The sequence below is a fragment of the Arvicola amphibius genome, chromosome 10, assembly GCF_903992535.2.
Source record: "Arvicola amphibius chromosome 10, mArvAmp1.2, whole genome shotgun sequence".
NCBI classification, from domain to species: domain Eukaryota; kingdom Metazoa; phylum Chordata; class Mammalia; order Rodentia; family Cricetidae; genus Arvicola; species Arvicola amphibius.
The window spans coordinates 101,831,723-101,855,163 of record NC_052056.1 but is presented as its reverse complement, the minus strand read 5'-3'; the positions used below and the strand labels follow the sequence as shown (position 1 = coordinate 101,855,163).

General features: G+C 52.1%; 1 protein-coding gene across 1 annotated transcript; it reads right to left on the bottom strand.

Moving 5' to 3' along the window:
- Positions 1–1,742: 1,742 nt before the first annotated feature.
- LOC119824373 (Grid2 interacting protein) lies at positions 1,743–22,079 on the bottom strand (the record flags this gene model as incomplete). Its single annotated transcript, XM_038344493.2, has 20 exons — positions 1,743–2,104; positions 2,328–2,492; positions 4,735–4,853; positions 4,948–5,077; positions 5,527–5,613; positions 5,719–5,874; positions 6,205–6,401; positions 6,933–7,010; positions 7,623–7,710; positions 10,599–11,015; positions 11,548–11,903; positions 13,312–13,429; positions 13,567–13,664; positions 14,355–14,495; positions 16,566–16,720; positions 18,682–18,865; positions 19,111–19,205; positions 20,108–20,177; positions 21,560–21,645; positions 21,835–22,079. Coding segments are annotated over 20 exons (3,057 nt in total), but the record flags the coding sequence as incomplete, so codon positions are not given.
- Between the last annotated feature and the right edge of the window lie 1,362 nt (positions 22,080–23,441).

The window sequence follows — 23,441 nt, the reverse complement described above, 5'->3', positions numbered from 1 at the left end:
TAAAATAGATTTAATTAAAAACATTTAAAAACAGAAAGCAAGATGGCTCCTTGGGTAAAGGCATGTGCAGCTAAGCCTGCAAGCTGCCCTCTGACGTTCATGCTGTGGCACACACTTGAGCAAACACGCACAGAGTAACAGACCCCAAAAGAAACAGCAGCACAGGAGAGAGGCCTATGGCATCGTATTGTGGGAATCTGGGCCTAGAACACCAAAACCAAGGGATGGCAACTCTGTTCATTGTCCCATCCACGTGCAGGCTCCAGGCGACTCATCTCTCATCCCAGGTTTACACAGTGCAGCCTTGGGGATCCCAGACAGCCCAGATTGTGTCAGCTACCCCTGAGCCTGCCCTCCTCACTCAGCCTGTTCCGGGCACTGGCATCACTACCCAGGTTAAGGAACTGAGGGTTGACCACTAAACCGATGTCACTACCCCATCTAGACATTGCCATGTCCCCTTTGCCCTAACCGCCAGGACTTCCAGTCTACTCCCAACTGCTCCAGCTCACATCTGACCACCGCGAAATAGGATCTAAGGCTGGCAAGACTGAAACTCGATTCTTAGGGCTACCAAGATGGCTCAGTGGGTAAAGGTGTTTGCTGCCCAGCCTGATGACCTGAGTTCAATATCCAGGACCCACATGGTGGAAGGAGAGAGCCAACTCATGCCAGTTGTCCTCTGACCCCCACCTGCTCTGTGCACACCCCTCCCACACCGATTCCACACAAAATTAGAACCCCGTATCTCTCGGTTTTGGCTGGGCCAGGAGGTGCAGGCCTGCCTTCCACTTATTGGGGAGGCTAAGGTAGAAGACTTAAAAGCTCAAGGCCCACTTGGTCTACAGAGTGAGGTCAAAGTCAGGCTGAGCAACTAAGAGACTTCCCCAAAAGCAGAGCAAGGGCTGGGGTGTAGCTCAGTGGCAGAGTACTTACCTAGCATGTTCCAGGCCCTTGGTTCATTCCCTTAGAAACATAATGCCAGCGCTGGGAAGGCCTAGACAGGAGTACAGTGGTGAGCTGGGGACCAACCTGAGCTACATAGTGAACTGGAAGGCCAGTCTGTTAAATAGTGACTCCTTATGAGAGAGAGAGGGAGAGGGAGAGGGAGAGGGAGAGGGAGAGGGAGAGGGAGAGAGGGAGGGAGGGAGGGAGGGAGAGAGAGAGAAAGAGAGAGAGAGAGAGAGAGAGAGAGAGAGAGAGAGAGAGAGAATAAGAACGTGGAGCATGGTAGCACGTGCCTATGATCCCAACACTTGGGAGGTAGAGGCAGGAGGATCAAGGTTATCCTTGGCTGCACAGTGAGTTTGAGGCCAGCCTGAGCTACACAAGACCCTGTCTCTCAAAAATAAAATTAAATAAATTCATAAAAAGACAAAGCCTAGATCCAGTGACCTAATAGCAGTGGCTCTCCTCTCCCTCTTTCTCAATAGCCCCAGCCGAGAATTTTCTCTCCTGCCCCAATGCAGCCACAGCCACCCCAGCCTCTACAACCCTGTGTCACAGTCTTCATCTGTCGCCTGCCCTCCTCCAGCGGCCGTGGAGGCAGTGATCTTGTAGGCTTTCTTTCTGGTGCTGGCTTAGTGGGTTCATCCTGGAGTGTCCGTCTCTGGTCCGGAGCCCCCTCCAGCAGACTCAGAGAGTAACTCTGTACATCCCTAGCGGTGTGTTCCCTCCAAGGCACGGGCAACGGTTCCAGGCCAGCGGCCGCTTTGCAATCCGCCCTCAGAGGGGACAGCCCCTGACACAAAGCAGCATTTTATTCAACGTTGTGGGCACGAGGCAGGGTGTGGTGACGGGAAGCCAGGCAGGCTGTCTGGGAGACCAAGGAGGATGGGTAGAAGAGGACCAGGCGGAGCTTAGCAGCTGAGGTAGCCGGAGATATGGGGCTGCGGCCCCCACCGCACCCAAGCCCTTCCTTCAGACAAGCTGCATGCTCAAGTACCCTGGACCCTGTGACGTCTCTCGGGGGGTCGCAGCCTCCACCTTCGGTCTCCGTGCTCAGACTGCAGAAGATGCTTGGTGGCAGATGTCACCAGGCCAGGGGTGAAACCATCCCGGAGCTGCGTGGGCCATCCCCTGCCTGCAGGTCGCTGAGTGCTCTCTGGAGATGCGAGGGAGTGGTCAGTGGTCCCAGCATCAATAACACCCTTCCTGCCTCTTCCTGGCCCCCAGGTGGCTGGTGCTGAGGCTGTGGCTGTTGCCCCACCACACCGGAGACGGGGTATATGCCATTTACGGACACCCTTTCCCAGGGGAACTTGGGGAGGATGCTCTCTTAGCCCCACCTCCCTTCAGGGGCCCCTCCAGCCTCCACCCTGACTCACCTCAAATTTGCTCATGAATTCTGAAAAGATGCCAAAGAAGGCCTCTGAGGTAGTGGCCTTGGAGTCCTCTCCAAAGAAGGCCAGTGCCTTCCCTAGCTCTTCCATGGCCTCCCGTTGCAGCCCGTCCAGAGCCCGCAGAGCTGGTTGTGCCGTTTCCAGAAAGGACTATGGGGGCCTTGGTTAAGGAAACAGCTGCTGGGTGCTTACCCTCCTCGGCTGGAATGTGACCCCAGACAGCCCCGGCTGCTCTGCTCCCTCTCTGCTCTGATAGAATCTTCCTTCCTGCGGCAGAGAACATCCCTCTCTCTCCACAAAGGGGCGCCATCGTCTTGGAGCCGTCTGCTCTGTAGCTTCTTGACTCTTGTTCGTTTTTTGTTATTATTAATTTGCTTTGTTTTTAGACAGGATCTCCTCACGTGGCCCAGGCTGGCCTTGAACTCTGGCTCTTCCTTCTCCTCCTCCTCCTTTTTTTTTCTTCCTAGACAGGGTTTCTCTGTAGCTTTGGAGTCTGTCCTGGAACTAGCTCTTGTAGACTAGGCTGGTCTCGAACTCACAGAGATCCACCTGGTGCTACGATTAAAGGCGTGTGCCACCACCTCCTGGCTAAACGTCAGCTCCTTCTACCTCAGCATCCTGAGTGCTGGGATTTCAGTGTGTTGAGCTCACTGCCCACTTCTCAGACCACTCCCTTGGGCTGATCCTGTCTACCTGATACTCGGTTTATGGGTTTGAGACAGGATCTCTTGTAATCCAGGCTGGCTGAGGATAACTTTGACTTCCTGATCCCCCTGCCTCCACCTCTGAGTACACGTGTGTCATACCACAGCAGGCCTTTTCTCTTTTTCTTCCCCCCTTTTTCTTCCTTCCTCTTTGTTTTCATTCTTTTTAAAATACCTCCTTTTTTTCTATAGCTTTTGTTAGTATTTAAAACAGTTCAAAAGCTCATTGTTTCTGTCCTCCAAGGGCAGCTTGTTCCCTCTATGGACCTCCAGGATTTAAGATAGTATCTGGTGCACTGTAAGATTTAGTGGCCCTAATTCAAAGTGCACAGTCCACTGGGAGAATAATTATTGAATGCTCTGGATTCAGTCCCCACAATGCCTCTCTCATCTTGCTTTTGGCCTACAGTGCCTAACTGGCCAAGCTTCTCCTGGTCTCTTGTGATTTAAATCCGGGCCCCACCATTCTTGAGGACAGATAGTTGTCAACATATCAATGACTTGGGGAACTATGAGTGTGCCTGGTGATAGAGACCTGTCACCCTAGATCCTTGGGAGGACGAGGCCAGGGAATTGTAAGTTCAAGGAATGCCTGGGCTATAGTGTGAGTCTGAGGCCAGCCTGGACAACTCAGAGAGACTCAGCTTCAAAAGGGTGATGGGGAGTGAACTGGGTATTATAGCTCAGTGCCTCCTTGTGTCCATTGTCCTGAGTTCAATTTCCAGCATGGAAAAAAAAAAAGAAAGAAAAGCAGATAAATAGAAAAAAATAGTGGTGTAGATGTAGCTCAGTGGTAGAGCCCCTGCCTAGAATCCCCCAGTGAGGGGCTGGGGTGTGGATCAGTGGTAGAGCCTCTGCCTAGAATCCCCCAGTGAGGGGCTGGGGTGTGGCTCAGTGGTAGAGCCCCTCCCTAGAATCCCCCAGTGAGGGGCTGGGGTGTGGCTCAGTGGTAGAGCCCCTGCCTAGAATCCCCCAGTGAGGGGCTGGGGTGTGGCTCAGTGGTAGAGCCTCTGCCTCGAATCCCCCAGTGAGGTGCTGGGGTGTGGCTCAGTGGTAGAGCCCCTCCCTAGAATCCCCCAGTGAGGTGCTGGGGTGTGGCTCAGTGGTAGAGCCCCTGCCTAGAATCCCCCAGTGAGGGGCTGAGGGCAGGGCTTGGCAGTAGCATACCTGTTGGGAATCCTCCAGTGATGGTTGCCAGCCTGGCTCAGCAGTAGAACATATGCCTGTACACCTGAGGCCCTGGGTTCGATCCCCAGTATCATAAATACACAGAAGAATGCCATCTTCAGGGGGCTGGAGAGATGGCTCAGTGGTTAAGAGCATTGCCCGCTCTTCCAAAGGTCCTGAGTTCAGTTCCCAGCAACCACATGGTGGCTCACAACCATCTGTAATGAGGTCTAGTGCCCTCTTCTGGCCTTCAGGCACACATGCAGTCAGAATATTGTATACATAATAAATAAAAAAAAAAAAAGAATGCCATCTTCAGTTACCCAGTTTTGGCATAAGCACGTGACTCTACATAATCCAGGATGGAACCCCTCCCAGAATCCCTGGGCACATGCAGCTTCTGCCTGGAATTCCTGCAAGGGTCTTCACTGACCCCTAGAGCCACGGTCAGCTTTACCCGACCATCCCAGAGTCCATCCCAGAGTCCAGTCTGGTGCTGGAGCAGGCTGGTTAGAGGATACAGTCATGACGACAGCAAACCTGTCCTCACTGGAGGGGGACATGCTCTGGCAGGCTACCTGAATCTCACTGACAGTGCCATGGAGATCAGCCAGGTCACCAGTCAGGGCTCGTTGGTTCACTGCGTGTCAGGAAAGAAACCAAGTCTTACTGGGGCTGCATCCCCAGCTCAGGGAAGCATGCATCTGTCTCCCTCACCCATGAACTCAACCTACCTTTGGCAGCCAGAGGCACAGTGGGCAGGTCCTGGGCAAAGCCCAGGAGTTCAGGAAAGTGCTGGCTTAGCGATTTGGCAAGGATATGCAGAAAGGTAGACTTCCCATCCACTGTCTTGGTGGAGTTTAGCTGTAAGGGAAGCCCGCAACAGATGCTCCTCAAAGTCCCACCCACCCGACTTCTGGTCACATGACACCAGGCTTTTCTGCGTTCCTAGACTCCTTGGTCTTTAATACCCTTTCCAACTCCCCTCCCAAGTCTAGGTCCTGGATCTGAACCAGAGAAGCCCCATTCCATGTTCCTGCCCTTTGCTTGAGTCACATCTGCCAGCCAGGGGAAGAATTTGTGGGCATAACGTTTTCTTCTCCCCCGTAGAACATTTTTGTTGTTGTTGTTGTATGAACCAGGCTCTTATTTTAGCCTAGGCTAGACTCCAACTCCTGATCCTTGAGTCTCAACCTTCTAAACGCTAGGATTACAGGTGTAGGCCACCACACTTGGCTCTACTGCCACAACTTGACATAGGTTTGACCTCCAAGTCTGGCAGCTGGAGTAAGGGACTGCCTGCTGGCCCTCACCTCTGTCAGGAAGTTGATCTTGAAGCCGGTGGTCTTGTTGGTCTTGGGCTGTCCATCGTTGAGATAGTTACCCATGGCCAACACAAACTGTGAGAAGAAGAGTGAGGGTGAGTGTAGTTTTTGGTTTCCAGGCTGGGAGCCCCAGGAGACAGAAGATCAGATTAAACAAGCAGGGATGGGAAGGAACCCGACCTCCAGGATCTTGGCGAGTTTCCGGCTGTTTTTGAGCTCCAGGGATGCTTGTCGCAGGCACTCGAGGCTGCCTCGGATCTCCTCTGTCTTCTCCTGTAAGGTGGCCTGGAAGTGTAGGCTGCGCAGGCGGGTCTTGTATTCGGGAACCGACAGCATCTACAGGAAAGTCAGGAGCCGCGATTCATCCATCTGCAGCCAGGAGTACCTACTGTCCAGCCTGGGGAGGGAGTCCTCTGACTACTGAACTGGGTACTCCTTGGGAAAAATTATCACGACCCCTAGGGGATGTTCTTTCCTATCTGCCTTGACCGCGAGTGGGAACGGGTCATCAAAGGAGTTAAATTGGGACGCAGAGGCCAGGGACAATCTTCAAGGGACCTGGACAGAAGCCAGCTCCCGACTGCGGAAGGAGCCCAGGTGAAGGCGCCCTTAGTCAAGTTGGGGGCGGGCAGGGGGGCGACGACGATCAGGGGACGATATTAGCACCTGCAGGACGAACTGGTCCGGCTCACTGAGGCGGCCTGGAGCCTCGCGGAAAGCCTGGTAGCGCTGCTCCTCGTCGGCGTCGGGAGCGAAGAGCAGCAACTGCGCCAGATGCGCAGGTTCCAGGCGCCTGGGCTCCATGCTCATGAGCACCTGCCTCAGCTCGCCAGGGGTCAGCTTCAGGTGCGCTAGGAGGATGGCTGAGGGCAGGGCATTAGGGTGAGCCGGGGCGGGGCCCAGGGAGAGGGTGGAGCTCAGAGCAGGGGTGGGGCCTCAGGGAATGTGGGGGCTTGATGATTGGGCGTGACTACTGGGAGAAACTTAAAGGGATACGGGAGGAGGGGCCTGGGAGAGATGCCTAGTGGAGAAGGGCGTGGCATGGACCTACCCAGAAGCTAGGGGTCTTATAGACTGCTAAGGGGCGGATTCCCAAAGACATATACCAGGAAGATGGGCGGGATCTGCGGACGGGGCGGGGAACTAGGGAAGGACTAAGTAGATAATGTGATTGGAGACCGGGACAGAACGAAGGAATCCATTGTGGTGAACGTGATCAATAGAGGGTTTCTAGGTGTGCACCTGAGTCCCAGGTAGAGGATCCTGCTACCCTGAGAGGCCGATTATTTAGCAGGGTGACAGGTCCCAACTCCCACATCGGAATTTCGGTCACCCCACCCCTTTGCGGGTCTCAGCTTCTGTGACCCGGAGGATGGGCCCCTTAGGCTTCTCACAGGTGTTGTAGGCCTTCTTGTGCGACAAGATCTCCACCACTTCTTTCTTCCTGAAGGGTTCGGGGCCGGGTACTGGCTCTGGAAGGGAAACTGGATAGTTTAATGGGGAGTGGGAGTCTAGGCTAGGGCTGATGTGGCAGGACCAAGGGAGAGATGTGGCCACAGCAAGTGGCCAAGGACCCTTTTTCTGGCATGTATCACCATAACTACATCAGCGCCAGGCATCCAAACTCCCCTCATTCCTCAGCGTTTCAGCCTAAGGTCATTCAGCACGTGGCTTGTCTGACCCCAACAATGAAAATCAACCACTTTCTGAGCTTATGTCGTGATCAAGAACTGGCTGACGATACTTAGAGTAACATTTCAACCACTACAAGGAGATACCCAGAAAGGACTAGGGGGGTGGGGAGACTGAGAAGGACATTCATAGATGCCTTCTGCTCACGCTATCCTGGTTCTTTGACTTTCTGCAAACTACCTAGCCTCTCTGGGCTTCTTCATTAAGAACTGAAGGTGGCTGCAGGATCTAGCTTGTAGCACTGTCGAGGGATTCAAGCATGCAGAAGGGCCTGAAGATTGGAAGACCCAATAGCAATAAGTGCATGCTCTGGGGACTGGGAGTTAGAGAATGCCCAGAATGCAGCAGGCAGTGTGACTGTTAACGTGACCCAAGGCCATCAGGCCACTCACTCGAAGGTTTCTGGGTGCCGAAGTGGAGTTCCAGGTCCAGGTATTTCACCATGTCACTCAGCTTATCATAGTCAGAGTCCGCCCCGAGCTGCAAGGGATCATGGAAAGGTCAAAGCAGGAAGAGCCCAGGCAGCTAGCCTGCCTTTGACCTCTGAAGTCCATCCTGGGGTCTGCCAAAGAGTCATAGATGGTTCCAAGACCTCCAAGACCCAGGAGATCCAAGAGGAATGCAGGAGCGAGAGGAGGCTGCAAGAAGTACTGATCAGAAGCTGGGCATGGTGGTGCATGCCTTTAATCCCAGTATTCAGGAGGTAGAGGTCTCTGTGAGTTTCAGGCCAGCCTGGTCTACACAATGACACCTTGTTTCAAAAGGAAAGGAAGGAAGGAAGGAAGGGAGGGAGGGAGGGAGGGAGGGAGGGAAGGAGGGAGGGAGGGAAAGAAATTAGCTGGGTGGCAGTGGTGCATGCCCTTAATCCCAGCACTAGGGAGGCAGAGGCAGGCGGATCTCTGTGAATTTGAGGACAGCCTGGTCTACAAAGTGAGCTTTAGGACAGTCAGGGCTACATGGAGGGATCCTGTCTTGAATGCCCCCTCCCCAAAAAGAACAAAAGAGATGCTATAAGCAGGGCCTGGAGAGATGGCACAGCAGCTAAGAGTACTGGCTGCTCTTGCAGAGGACCCGAGTATGGTTCTGAACATCCATATCAGGCAGCTCATAACTACTGGTCACTCCAGTGCCAGGGTACCTGATGCCCTCTTCTGGCCTCCAACGGCACCTGCACTCATGTGCACATATCTGCACACATACATAATTTTTTTTAAAGAAAGAAATACTACATAATCCAAATTATAAACCGGTTGCCCTTCTGGTCAATAAGGCAGCCATTCTTGGTACTCTATCCATGAGGATGGGGCTGGGACAGGAGAGACGAGGCTGGTGACAACCAAGAGGGCTCAGGAGAGACCTGAGGAGTTTGTCCTGTTTCAAAGGCTCCTTTTGCATGTGTCTGGTCTATGTGTACATACTTGCCCATGTGTATGCATGTATGTGGAGGCCACTGGCAGGCTTCGGGTGTCTTTATCCTAATCCACCGTTTTTTTTTTTTCTTTTTGGTTTTTTGAGACAGGGTTTTCTCTTTGTGACTCTGGCTATCCTGGAGCTTGCTTTGTAGACCAGGCTGACCTAGAATTCACAGAAATATGCCTGCATCTGCCTTAAGAGTGCTGGGAGTAAAGGCGTACACCACCACTTCCCAGCCACTTTTTTTTTTGTTTTGATCTGTTTTGTTTATTGAGACAGGGTTTATCTGTGTAATTCTGGCTGTTTTGGAACTCACTCTGTAGACCAGGGCAGCCTTGAACTCAGAGAGATCTGACTGCGTCTACCTCCGTCTACCTCCCAAATGCTGGGATTAAAGGCATGCACCACCACCACCCAACTCACCTTTTTTTAAAAACAAAAACAAAAACAAAAAAAAAACACAAAAAATGAGTACTGGGGATTTGAACTCAGGTCCTCAAGCTTGAGTAGTAAGTGCCCTTACCTACTAAAGTATATCTTTAGCTCCATCTACCCCATTTTTGAGATCATCTTATCACTAAATCTAGAGCGCTACTGATTGGCTAAATTAGTTGGCCAATGAGTCCTAGGGATCTATCCATCTCCACTCTCCTCAGCCCTGGAGATACAGACATACACCACCATGTCTGGATTTTCACAGGGGTACTGGGGTCTGAACTCAGGTCCTTATGCTTGCGTGGCACTACCCACTGAGCCACCTCCCAGCACTCTCCTACCCTCTTTTTGAGATAAAGACTTGCTATGTAGCCCAGAGAGGTCTTGAACTCATAACCGTCCTTCCTCAGCCTGCTGAGTGTTGGGATGACCGGTAAGTGCCATCACACCTGCCTGAGGGTTGGCTGGGAATGGGTTCGTCTGAGGGTTGGCAGGGAATGTGTTTATCCCAGGGCTGCCTTAGGCAGGATGCACTAGTTAGTGCTAGGGCCACTGAAGCTGGGACAGGCCAGCGGCTGAAAGCTGAACCAAAGGACTGAGACAGTTCATGTAGAAGATGACCACCTGCAAAGGCCATAAGGGGCTTGGACAGGGGCTGAGGATGAGGGTGGTTGCTGCGGGAAAGATCCTAAAGGAAGAGAGACAAGTAGATACATAGTTTCAGAAAGAGGCTGCTGGGTAAGAACACCCGGCAGTGCCTGTGGCCAGGTGTGTTCAGTCTTGGTGACTGGGGGATGACATTGGGGAGCATGTTTGTGGACACATCTCAGGCTTATAGGTATGTGGTCTCCAGGAACCCAAGACGAGAAACTTCCCTTCCCACAACCACAACCAAACTGACTATAAAGACCCTCCTGCCTCCACCCCTCCCCCCAAGTGTTGGGATTACAGGCATGAGCCACTGTCACCAGCTTTCCGTGGCCATATTTGAAGGAGCAGTGGAGCTGGCTGCAGTGGTTCATTCCTCTAATCCCAGCACTTTGGTGGTGTTGAGTCAGAAGGATTGCCATGAGTGAAAAACTAGAAACTAAGAGAACTAGTTCAGCCTTAGGAGTGATGGGTTTTGCAGGAGGGTAGGGTAGTATTTCCAGAACTCTCCATTGTGCTTTTGGCTTGGGGACACATTTATCTTTGGGAAAGCTGTCACTTCTCTGCGCAGGATGAGAAGGATCAAGGAACATTCTAGTTGATGTTAGAAGAGGCCAGGAACTGGTGAGATGGCTCAGATGCTTTCACAAGTTTGATGACCTGGGTTAAAACTCTAGGATGTTGCCCTTTGACCTCCACATCCATGCCCCTCCCCACACAATATAATTTAACAAATGTAATTTTAAAGAAACTAAAGAGGAGGAGTGGAAGAAGGAGGAGGAGGCAGAGGGCTAGAAGATGGATCTTACTGTCAATGTTACTATCCAGACCACTCACCCAGTTGAGAGAGCCACTAGTCCCAGGTCACCTACCTGACCCCAGATAGTGCCTTCCGAGTTCTCCACCTGTTCCCAGCGCAAGCGCTTGACGCTCATGTGGCTGGTCTCGCTTCGGCGGTGGCCCACGCCCCGGGATAGCATGGGCGGTGCGCAGGGCACGGGTGGGGGCAGGGGTGGTGGAGGTGGGGGTGGGACTGGGTGGCTGAGCTGGGTGAGGGGTTTGGTCAACGACTGAGGAGGACCTCGGGGACCATCGGAGGAGCGGGAGCTAGGTTTAGGGTCATGGAAAGGCAGGGGCGGTGGCGGTGGTGGGCTGAGTGGGGGCGGGGGGATGTGGTCAGAGATGGAGGAGTAGGTCAGAGAGCTGCCTTCCTCGCTGCTGCTGACACAGTCGCTAGCGCTGCTTCTCTCATTGGTCACAAAGCTGCCCTGGTCATCGTGGAAGCTCATCTGTCAGGGGAGAGCAGGAGGTCAGGCTGGAGCCCTGCAGACTGACACACTTTGCGGGTAAAACCGCAAGTGGGTGGAGAGCAAGCGAAACTAGGGACCAGGATAGGCAGTCCGCTGCCTTAGGCTGAAGTTGTGCGTGGGATAGCTTGAGAATGGGCTAGCCTGAGGCACAGTAAATATATGGAGGTAGCCTTAGGGAAAAGATGAAATAGCCCAGGGAAAGGTACAGAAGCGATTGGTGGGTTTGGCCTGAGGCTGTGAGCTGGATATCCTAGGTCGAGGAATGGGGTAACCTGAGACAACAAATATATGATAGCCTCAGGCAATGGTGGGAAAAGTACTGAACAGGGGATAACTTGGGGTGGCTCCAGACGTGGAATGGGGTAGCAGACAGATTCCAGCGCAGACTGAAGCAGGGGCGAAGCAGTCTGAGGTAGTCTGCAGTGACACAGGCCTCCTGGAGACTCTGGGGGACACTGTACCTGCTATAGACCTCCACCCCTCAACTCTCCACGCCCACTTGCACGCCCACCTCCTCATAATCGTTCTCAGGTGTCAGGAAGTCATCCACAATGGTCACCCGGGGACCCAGCTGCTCGCTCAGAACATCCAGGAAGCGATCTGTGTCTCGGCTCCGCACGGGGCGCGAGAAGGCAAAGAGCTTCCTGCGACTAGGTGGTCGGATGGGGTCTGGACTCGGCGGGCTGTCGGGGTGGATGGATCCAAGGCCTGGCTGTGGGGAGGGCGCCCTGCTGCTGTCCAAGCTGGCGTAGGGGTGGGACTCTGAGCTGCTGGGGGAGGCCAGGCCCCCAGAGCACAGAGGATCATAGCAGGGGGATGGCAGGAGCCGTTCGCTGGGCCATGAAACTCCAGACAGGGTCCTGGGTCCTTGATTGGTGGTGGAAGAAGAGGAAGTTTATCAGCCAGTACCCAGCATGGGGTAAAGGAGTGGTCAGCCATCTATCTGTCATGCTTTCTGTCTCTGGGCTATTGCCTCCCAGGCTCTTCCCTGAGAGTAACCAAAGACCACAGGAGGCTAAGCAGAGAGTATCGCTTGGCTTCAGTTCATGCCATACCCCAGCTCACAAGGGAACATACCCCTCTCTGAAGGTCTCACCAAGACCCAGGGATCTTCTCATAGGTCTCAGGCAAGGGTCTTGAGGTACCACCCCTGCCCAGCAAGCCTCAGACACACAGGAGGATCTTAGGGAGTGGGAGGATCAGCCCTCCCACCCCACCGCCATTTTCTCAGTAGTGGAGACCAAGGCAAGTACTCTTGTCAGTTAATTAGTTATAGCTCCAGACCCCTTTATCCCCACTTAAAAAATTTATTCTTTTGGCCCGGCAATAGTGGTGCACACTTGTAAGCCCAGCACTCAGGAGTCAGAGGCAGGCAGATCTTTGTGAATTCGAGGCCAGCCTGGTCTACAAAGCAAATTCCAGGACAACCAGGGCTGTTACACAGAGAAACACTGTCTCCAAAACCAAAACTATACATATATATCATATGTATATCATATATATGTATAGTTTTGTTTTATATATATATAATATATATATTCTTTTTATTTTTAGAATATATATATTCTTTTTTAATAAAAACAGAGTCTCGCATAGGTCAGGCTGGCCTGGAACCCCCTACGTAGGTTGAAGATATCTCTTGTCTCCATTTCTTGGGGTCTCCATCACAGGTGTACTCCCCCACACCCACTCTTGTGTGGTGCTGGGAATGGACCCAGGACCTCATGCATGCCAAGCAAACACTCTGCCAACAACCCCGGACCTCACTTTTTTTTTAACATTTTGAGACGGGGTCTTGATAAGTTGTCCAGGCTAGCCCTGCACTTGTTAAGTTGTCCAGGCTAGCCCTGCACTCATTCTGGAGCCCAGACAGGCTTTGAACTATGAGCCTCATGCCCCAGGTCCTGAGTAGCTAAGACGACTGTGTTATAGGCACAGCTGGTCTTGCTTAGACTGCAGAGAAACTGTCTTCCCAGCTGTGACATTCATGCAGCAAGACATGCAGTTTACAGCGTGTTCGAGAGCCACACACTAACTTGAGGACTCGCTTGGGGGAACACTCTGCTGTTCCGGGTTACCAGCCAGGGTGAAGACCACAAAGGACAAATGAGGGACTGGGACAAGCCCACCTTGATGACCGTTCACACATGCACAGAGGTCTCTGGGTTTCCCTAGGACCCAGCTGCACAGCCTCTAGGGGGTGTGCCTGGGAGCAGGGATGACATATGGACAGTCACCTAGAAGGATAGAAGCCAGGGCCTCCTCAGGACCATACCTGTTGTGCCTACCAGGCTGGGGACTGGCGGAGACGCCCGGGATTTGGACACGGTTCCTATCTTCCCTTTGAAGCTGCTGTTCAGTCGCGACTCAAGCTCCGCGTAGACGGCCGACATCTAGTGGGCAAGGGAGACGGGTCTGATCAACGGGACCATGCATGGACAGTTTGTCCTTGCTGCTGGGAAACTTTGGTCAGGGTTCCCCACACGCTGGACACCGGGGCCCATGATCATCGATTACAGAAAGGCCTCACCATTTTTGGGTTGGGGGTCTCTGGAAGGGATGTGCCGTCACCAGCCTGACGCTCGCCTGGGATCAGAGGTAGAGGCATCTCAGGGCAATCACCAGGACCTGACAGGAAGGGGCCGTGGAGACTTCATTATCCTTCCTGAGCTCTGCAGCTCAGTCCAGACCTGCACAGTCAGCACTCAGCCTCGTTATTCCCCAGGTTCCCAACTCCTCATCCTGATGGTTAACCCTGGTTGTCAGCTCAGTTGGAACTGGAATCAGCTGAGTCCCCTTTGGGCGGGTCTGAAGGTAATTGTCTGGAAGGGTTGCCTGAGAAAGGAACACTCCCCTGGAGTGGGCAGGACCTTCCTGCAGCAGCACAGATAGAAAGAGATCTGATGGGAGGGTTTCCCTGCCTTCCTTCCCTCCTTGCTGGCGAGTTTATCCACTCTGCCGCTGCCACTATTGCTATCAGAAGCCACATTCTTCAGGTTCCCAGTGTAGCTGGAGCAGTAGCTCTGTGGAATCCTGTGGGCCTTCAGGCACTAAACTGGGACCTAGAACTACTGATGCCTCCAGCTCACGGACTGAGCAGCTAATGGATGCCCAGCCTCTCTGGCATGCAGACAGCCATTGCTGGGCCACTCAGCTGTTACCATGGAAGCCAATCTAATACAGCCTCTTTGTGATCTACGTTCGTTGTATGGGTTCTGTCCCTCTAGAGAACTCTGACTAATACACTCATCCTTCTGCTGACTCCGATGTACAGGAGAGGAAAGCTGCCCCGATTTTCTCCATGGGGTGGGGCCTCACCACAGCTGAGGCTGGCCTCCAGGCCCTGGGAGCGCAGGCTGCGACGGCACATGGAAGAGGCTCTCTGGGAACTCCTTGGCTGTGGCTCCGGCGTGGGCTCTGGTGTGGACTCTGGCTCCAGGTCTAGTGAGGATTCAGGTTCTGTGGTGGGATAGGCAAGGTTTGACATGTGGCCTTGTCCTTGTCCTCCACAGCAAGGGAGGTGAGGGAAGAAGTGACCACCACTATATGCGACCTCTGGACCCTGGGGCCTTCCTGCTTTGTCCCAGCATAACACTACAGTTTTCCTTAGGTCGTACTGAAGATGAAACCCAATACCTTGTGCATGCTCGGCAAGAGCTCTACCTCTGAGCCATACCCCAGCCCCTCACTGGGGGATTCTAGGCAGGGGCTCTACCACTGAGCCACACCCCAGCCCCTCACTGGAGGATTCTAGGCAGGTGCTTTATCATTGAGCCACACCCCATCCCCTGGAGTCTACCAGCCAAGGTGATCTGGCCATGGGGTCTTAATCCAGGTAACATGTACTGATGGATTTGGAAACAGTGAACAGGATGCATGAATTCAAAATTGTTTACATGTGTATATGTGTGTTTGCATACTCGCATGTGTGCACGTGTGACAGTCAGACATGCTTCTTCTATCACACTCCCCTTTCTATATGGAGGCAGGGCCTCTCTCTTGAACACAGAGTTCGTCATCCATTTTGCTAATCTAGATAGCCAATATGCTTCAGGGGTCCCCTATCCCCCACCTACCGAGTACTAGTATTACAGGTGGTCAACCTCACCTACCTGGCATTAATATGGGTCCTGGGAATCTGAACTCTAATCCTCCTACTTGCTCAATAAATTCCTTTTTTTTTTTTTGGTTTTTTCAAGACAGGGTTTCTCTGCAGCTTTTTTAGAGCCTGTCCTGGAACTAGCTCTTGTAGACCAGGCTGGTCTCGAACTCACAGAGATCCGCCTGCCTCTGCCTCCCGAGTGCTGGGATTAAAGGCATGAGCCACCACCGCCCGGCTTTTTTTTTTAAACTTTTTTTTTCTCACAAGACGGTGTGGGAACAGTCTCGCACACAGCACATGGACACATGCAAACGTGACAGAATCACACCACGGACCCAGGCTTCGAACTCGGGACCTCGCTCCCGCTGACCGATGTCGCACGCCTTACACGCTGAGCCACTGCCCAGCTCGCTTCAATAAATTCTTTTACTACTGAGCCATCCCCAGCCTCTTGTTTTGATTCTGAGACAAGGTCTCACTATGGGCTACTGTGGTAGTTTTAATGAAAAAAAACGATCCCCATAGGCTCATAGGGTGTGGCACTATTAGGAGGTGTGGCCTTGTTGGAGTAGGTGTGGTTTTGTTTGAGGAAGTGTGTCATTGGGGGTGGGCTTTGAGGTTTTAAATGCTCAAGCCTGCCCTAGTATTACCCTCTTTTCCTGTGGCCTGCAGATCCAGATGTAGAACTTGTGGTTATCTCTCTAGTACCACGTCTGTCTATGTGCCATGCTCCCTGCCATAATGATAATGCACTAAACCTCTGAACTGTAAGCCAGTCCCAATTAAATGTTTCCTGTATAAGAGTTGCTATGGTGTCTCTTCACAGCAATAGGAATCCTAACTAGGACAGCTACATTGTGAGTCTCAGCTGGCTCCAAACTTAGAATCTTCCTGCCTCAGCCTCCCCAAGTGCTGAAATTACAGGCCTGAGCCACCATGTCTGGCATGGATTCTCCAACAAAGACAGGGCTATAGTTCAGTGGGAGAGCACTCACTTAGCATGGGCAAGACCCTGGGATCCGTCCCCACTGATGTAACCTGGCTGAGGTGACATATGCCCCAAATCCCGTCACATGGGAGATGGAGGTGGGAGGATTAGGAGTTCAAGGCCTGCCTGGGCTACACATGAGTTTGAGGTCAGCTTGACTGTGTGAGACCCTGCTTGAGAGAGGAGAGAGGAAGAGGAGGAAGCAAAGGAAAGGATGAAGAAATGAACACTTTCCACTTATGCTGTGCTTGCCACATGAAGGACAAACTGCGCAAGCACCATCCTCCCAGCCAAGCTCCAATGTTGAGTATGTATCTGCCAGACACCGGGCATGGGGGCATATGTATGTGAAGGCTAGACCTCCGGGAGGCGAGAACAGGTGTCTTCTGGGTCACCTGGCAGGTGGGGCAGCTGGCAGCCATCCCCAGGGACTGCTTACCTGTCATGGCCGTGTAGCCCAGGAAACATGCGATCTTCTCCTGACATAGCTCCTGCTCCTCGTAGGTCAGCAGCTGGTAGAGGAACTGCCAGAGGACCTGCTTAGCAGGTGTGTCTAGAACAGGGTACACGTCAACGATGAGGGTGTCGATGTTCCTGCAGGGGGAAAGGGGTGCAGAAGCAGGAAGCTCATCACTGGGGGTGGGGACAAGGTGGTGGTTCCAGACCCTGGAATTCAGCTCACACCTCGACCCCCACCCTTGAAGGACAGAGCAGAGAGGACAGGAAAGCAGTCTCCAGAGACAGTCGGCTCTGATTCAAATCCCAGTTTGGGTTGGGAATGTTAGTTCATTGGCAGAGTGCTTACCTAACATACTCAAGGTTCTGGGTTCATTTCCCAGCACCACCATCAAAAAAAAAAAGTAACAGTCAAATCTCAGCTTTGCCATTTACCAACTAAGTAACCTTTCTCAAGCAACTTAACTTGTTCTCTTTTGCAAAATTGGAGCTAAAAATAACATCCAGTGGTGTGAGGAGATGGCTCAGCAGGTAAAGGTGTTTGCTGCCAAACTCACTGACTCCTGTGGGCACTGTGGCATGCATGACCCCCATATTCAATCAAATCAATCAATCAATCAATACATACATACATAAGTGTTTTTCAAAAGAAAGTTTGGGGGATGAAGATGAAGGAGCATGTCACGGAAAGTTGTTGGTATTCTTTTTACATGTGATAAGGTTCCAACATTCACCATGGTGACGGTTACAAATATTTGCAAGGATACCAAAACCACCAAAACACTGAACTGTACAATTTGATGAATGAACTATGGCCAGAGAGATAGATGGCTCAGTGATTAAGATCATTTGTGCTATGGGGCAGTGGTGGTGCACGCCTTGAATTCCAGCACTCTGGAGGCAGAGGGGGACAGATCTCTGTGAGTTCAAGGCCAGCCTGGTCTACAGAGGGAGTTGCTAGACAGGCAGGGCTACACATAGAAATCCTGTCTCCATAAACCTAAATAAATAAATAAATAAATAAATAAGCATTTGTGATGCTAATGTAGAGGACCCAAGTTCAGTTCCTGAGACCTACCTATCACCTCACAAACACCTATAACTCCAGTTCCAAGAGATCTGACACCCTCTTTTGGCCTTTGTGGGCACTGCACACATGCCATGCACTTACATGCAGGCAGAATAGCCATACACATAATTTTTAAAAATAAAAACAAATAAATGACTGAATTATATAGCATGTGAATTATATTGCACACCATATGTTATTTAAAGGTTATAATTATATATACTTTAAACCAAATAAAAAAGAATGCTACAAGGCATGACAGACGTAGCTATTATTTTTTTAAAAAAAAGAGAAAATTTGCCGGGCAGTGGTGGCGCATGCCTTTAATCCCAGCACTCGGGAGGTAGAGGTAGGCGGTTCTCTGTGAGTTCCAGGACTGCCTGGGCTACAAGAGCTAGCTCCAGGACAGGCTCTAAAGCTACAGAGAAACCCTGTCTCAAAAAACCAAGAAAAAGAAAGAAAGAAACAAACAAACAAACAGAGAGAGAGAAAGAGAGAGAGAGACAGAAAGAAAGAGAGAGAGAGAGACACACACACACACACACACACACAGAGAGAGAGAGAGAGAGAGAGAGAGAGAGAGAGAGAGAGAGAGAGAGCCCCAGGGGGCTAAGTGTGAACTGGTGAGGTTTCTTAATTGGCGCCCCATTAACTGTTTCTGCCTGCCTCAATTCACAGAAATGTCTGTATTTGCCCAAGGTGTCAGAGTCCAGATTTAGCTGGGCATAGCGGCAGTGACCTTTAGTTTCAGCACTGAGGAAGCCAAGACAGGGTGACCTCTGTGAATTCCAGCCCAGTCAGTTGCTACATAGCAAGACCAGGTCTCAAAAGTAAATAAAGGAATAAATGTAAAAGGTGGGGTTTGTTCTAGGCCACCTCAACTCCCTTGGTAATAGCTATTGCCTTTTTAGGGCCTTTTCTACCCAAGAAGGGTGAGTGGGCACAGGCAGGAGGACCAGGATTGCCAGTTTTAGATGGGACTTGGGTGGGGCCCAAACAGGTTAGGTCCCTACTGTTATGCCCAGGGCACCTGTGCTGGAAGAAGCTCTCAAGAGCCCGACAGATTCCATAGCGCTCGGGAGGAGTGAGGAGGTGGTCCAGCTGCTGACTGAAGGTCCTCCCCTGGACTCGGATACTGGAAGGCAGGATATCTGCCACCCACTGCAGCGAGGTGAGAGCCGATGACCGGGTCGGGGAATCCAAAGAATCTGAATCTGTGGGAGACCACAGGCATGGGGAGGTACGGGTGACCTGGAGTCACCAGGTTAGGTACAGTTTCCCAGACACCTGGGGTCAGCAGCCTTCTGAGCTGGGGCGTGCAATATATTGGAAAGGCAACCTTTGTAGAGAGCGCTGAACAGCACTGAACGCTGCTAATTGAGCTCTATAGCACCCCCTGGTGGCATTCCTGGAAAGCGACCAACACAGTACTGGGAAATGTATGGCTTGATCATCTCACCGCTAGCAAAAGGGACCGGTCCTTCCTCTACCACCAGCGTGGGCATTGCGCCACTGCCTTGCAACATGGACACCACCTTGTCGTGGGAGCAGTTCCTGCAAAAGAGATGGCCCATGAGGACCTGACAAGTGATGTTTGTCCATCATGTAGAGGTCACCCAGCAAATCCACTATTCACTAGCCAGAGCCCTAACTTTCACATAAGTTAACATCTTGTGCAGTATGTGCCCCAGGCATTCTACAGTTTGGTCTGCAGATGCCCTGGGCTTGGCATTCCTGGCCATAGAAAGAGCTATTTCCATGTCAACAGAGCTATTTCCAAGACTCCCCTCCAGAGCAAGAAATAATTGGTCTTTTCCATTCTGTGTTCTCAACATTTAGCTGTAATATTTTCAGTTGGAAGGATAGATTAGAGGTTCTGCCAAAATGGAAGGATGGATTCAAGTGGAATCCTCAGTACTGGGTGAGCATGGTGTAAATCCCAGCACTTGAGGAGCTGAGGCAAGAGGATTGGAAGAATTTTCATAATTTGAAGCAGTCTGAACTATATAGCAAGTCCAAGTTGCCTGGACAACTAAACAAGACCTTGTCTCAGAACAAAGAACTTAAACAGGGCTGGCTTGGTAGCTCACACCTGCAATCCAGCACTCATTGGAGGCAGGTGGATTTTCATGAATTCAAGACAAGTCTAGGCTACATAGTGAGTTCCAAGCCATCCTGAGATACAGAGTGAGGCACTGTCTAAAAAAGAAAAACCTAAAAATAAAGGGCTGAGGATATAGCTCTGAGATAGTGTTTGTCTAACCAAGGGTCTTGTGTTCAGTTCCCAGTATGACAGGAAAAAAAAGTAGCCTTCAGGGGACAATGGATAGGCACAGGAGACATAAACCATAGGACATAAGTCAGGAGATCAGGGCCACTGTTAGTGTCCCAAGAGACCAAAAGTCTTGGGGGACGGCTCATCCTCAAGATCACAAGACACCCCAGGGACGGCTCACCTCATGTCCAGCCCATTGAGGAATAGGATCCGGTCACCTGACTTGAGGGACGCATTCTCAGCTGGGCTGCCTGGGGAAGAGAGAAGGTATAGTCAGCAGACCACCTCATAGTTGAATTGTATGGGACTCTCCTCTCTCTGCCCCACTGTGTGAGCCAAATAACCATTCTTCAATTTTGCAGGTGATAAGAGAGACTCGGGGCTGTCGAGATGGTGTAGGGAGCCAGAAAGTTCATGTGACTACCTGAGTTTGCTCCCTGAGACCCATGTGGTAGAGAGAACTAATTCCTATAAGTTGTCCTCTGACCTTCAAACACACACACACACACACACACACACACACACACACACACTCCGGGTGACACATGTGTGCTCCCATCCCTCCTCCTCAAAATAAATAAGTGTAGTTTAAGAGAAGAGAAATGAGCTTTAGATACAACTGAGGGATAGAAAAGGACTCACCTGCAAACATGTGTTTCACATGCAGACCAACCAATCCACAACCCTAAGCATGCATCTCACCCAGACCAACCAATAAGCATGCATTTCATGCCGACCAACCAATCCATAACCCACACCCTGAGCACCTCCTCTAGGGAGTGTGCCCCAGTAGGCCACCGTCCACCTGCCTTCAGCAGCTTGAGGCTAGGAGCCAGGCAACCAGAAGGACAGCGGCCTCTAAACCCAAAAGCCCATGGGCATTGTTCAAAATCACGATGATGATTAATACAGCCAGCTGGACAGAAGCTAGAATCACCTAGGGGCAGGCCTGCAGGCACCCGTGGAAGGGGTTATCTAAACCAAAGCTAGCCTCTGAGAAGGTGAGAGAATGTCTTCCTCATGGTAACCCATGTGGGGAGACCTCTTTTAGCCATCAGCAGAGATGTGCCCTGGGCGGAGAGGCTGGGCTGCCTAAAACAGAAGGTGAGCCAAGCACTAGCATTTACCACTCCCTGCTGGTTTCCCCCTTTCATTTTCATGCATGTGCATGTGGCATGCATGCGTGTCCGTAGGTTTTCATGTGTGTAGGTGGATGTTTCATGTGTTGTGTGGATGTGTGAGTGTGTATGTAGAGGCCTGAGATGCCATCCTCCACTGACCTTCCACCTTGCTCACTGAGGCAGGGCTCTCAATCAAACTCGGAGCTCATCCATGTGGCTGGCTGGCCAGCCATCTTGCTCTGGGAGTTCCATCTCCTCCCTCAAAGGCTGGAATTACCAGCAAGCTACCATCCCACCAAGTATTTTATGTGTTCTGGCGATCCAAACTCCAGTTCTCATGTCTACCAGGCATAGAAAGCATGGAGAGAGGGGGGAAGGGAGGAAGGGAGGGAGGAAGGGAGGGAGAAAGGGAGGGAGGAAGGGCAGGAGGAAGGGAGGGAGAAAGAGCTACCACGGGTTTTTTCACTTCATCCCTGAACTTAGACACTCAGGGCAACCTGTCTATCCCTCACCAGGCAGGACAGATTCAATCCAGACCGGTCCATGGCCGCGCAGAGTGAAGCCGAAACTCTTGTTGCCCTTGTATACTCGAACAGTCCTAGGGGAAAGGATGGGATGGGGTTGGAAGTGAGTGACCTTCTCCGTCTCACCCTGAGGACATTAGACCAGAGCTCAGGGAGCAGATGTCTCACGTCCCTGTCCTTCCAGATGCCCACGGCACAAGTCTCCTACCCAAGCTCGCGCACGATCCGGAGGTGTCTTTTATTATTACCAGCGCCCTACATACCTGCGAGGGCCCCCAGGGCCGGTGCGTCCGCCCAGCAGCGAGGCCGCCTTGCGCGGGGGTGGCTCATCAGGACGGCGCGGGGCGGCACTGGCGCGCGTGGACACTAGGAGGCGCTCGGGACGCTCCTCGCTGCGGCTTCGGCGCAAACGCTGCGCGCCCTGCGCCCTCCGAGCGCGGCACAGCTTGCCCAGAAGACCCTGCGACACCACCTCGTCGAAGCGAGCCCGATGCTTCTTGGGGATGAAGATCCTGCAAAGCCAGGGCCGCAGTCAGGCGCGGCCCCTGACTAAGGCGCCTCCTAGTGGTTCTCCTGTCCCTTCCCAGGGGTAACCAGGAAAATTTTCACTCTCCCTTTTGTTGAACAGACTTGCTTTCCCAGCTGTCGGAGACCTGGTCACGTGACGGCTCAGCAGGTGGAAGCACGTGCTGTCAAGACTGAAGACCCGAGTTCGATTCCCTGGTACTCACATGGGGGACTGAGAGAACTGACTATCCAAGACGACATCAGGAGTGCGGTGTCACCCCACCGTGGGAAAGCCGTACGACCCTAACCTTTGTGGGGCCTTCCTTCTCCCAAAGCAGTCTATGGAGTATCCCAGTTCCTGCCTGACTTCCATCTCTCTTCGTTCTCTCCCTCTCTCCTCTCGTACACTTGTATCTAGCAGGTCAAGCCCTGGCTAATGCTCTCCTTCTCTCCCCGGCTTATTTTCAGATGACTGCTAAGGGAAACTACATCAGCTATCCGCGGGATGTCTGACTTTCTCCGAGAATCCTCACACCTGCCGTTCTCCTGCTTGCTTCTTTGCCCTCAACTGTGAAGGCAATTACCACCTCCAAGCTTTTGGTTCTCCCGTCACCCTCCACCGCTTGAATCTTTTTAAAAGAATGCTTTTTTTTATTATTTTTTAAATGTGTGTGGGTGTTCCCAGTCCCCTGCATGTATTTAGTAAACCTCTGCCCATTTGTCCCTGCCAGATACTAGGGACTCAACTGTGAAGGTCTGTAAAGACGTCATCCTGCAGGTGGCGGGAGAAGACAGCCTCCATGAAGCGCCCAGACCCTGCGACCGAATCCTTGGTGCCTGTAATTCTAGGAGCTCTCCAAAGCCTGAATTTGTAGCTGGGACGTGGGCCACAATGGCCGGAAAGGACTTGGCACTTGAGAAGGAAGGGCAGGTGCGCGTCTGATCCAACCCCATCCCCACACAACAGTTTCCCCTAACACCTTGGTGGACTTACTGATCCACTGCAGAAGATTCCGAGTCAGACAGAAATCTGTAACTTTCCAGGGTGACACAGCTGGCCTCTGACACAGCTGGAATCAGGGCTCACCGACACTAGCAAGCGCTTGCTTTCTGGCTGTGCCCCAAGGCGCCCTTCCCTCTTCCTTGTACCAGGAGCCAATGCCAAGGGCAAGATGGGGAGTCAGGAGAGAAGAGAGGAGGGGAGCGATGGCCTGGCATGCAGCTGAGGTAACCCCCTCTCCTGAACTTGCTCTGTGGCTCTGCCAGCCTCAGTGAGGAAGGTTAAGAAGGCTCACTGGGCAGAATGAACTCCCTGGTAGGATGGAAGGCAAGCAGGTTCTTCAGAAGGGCTCATGCTAGCCCC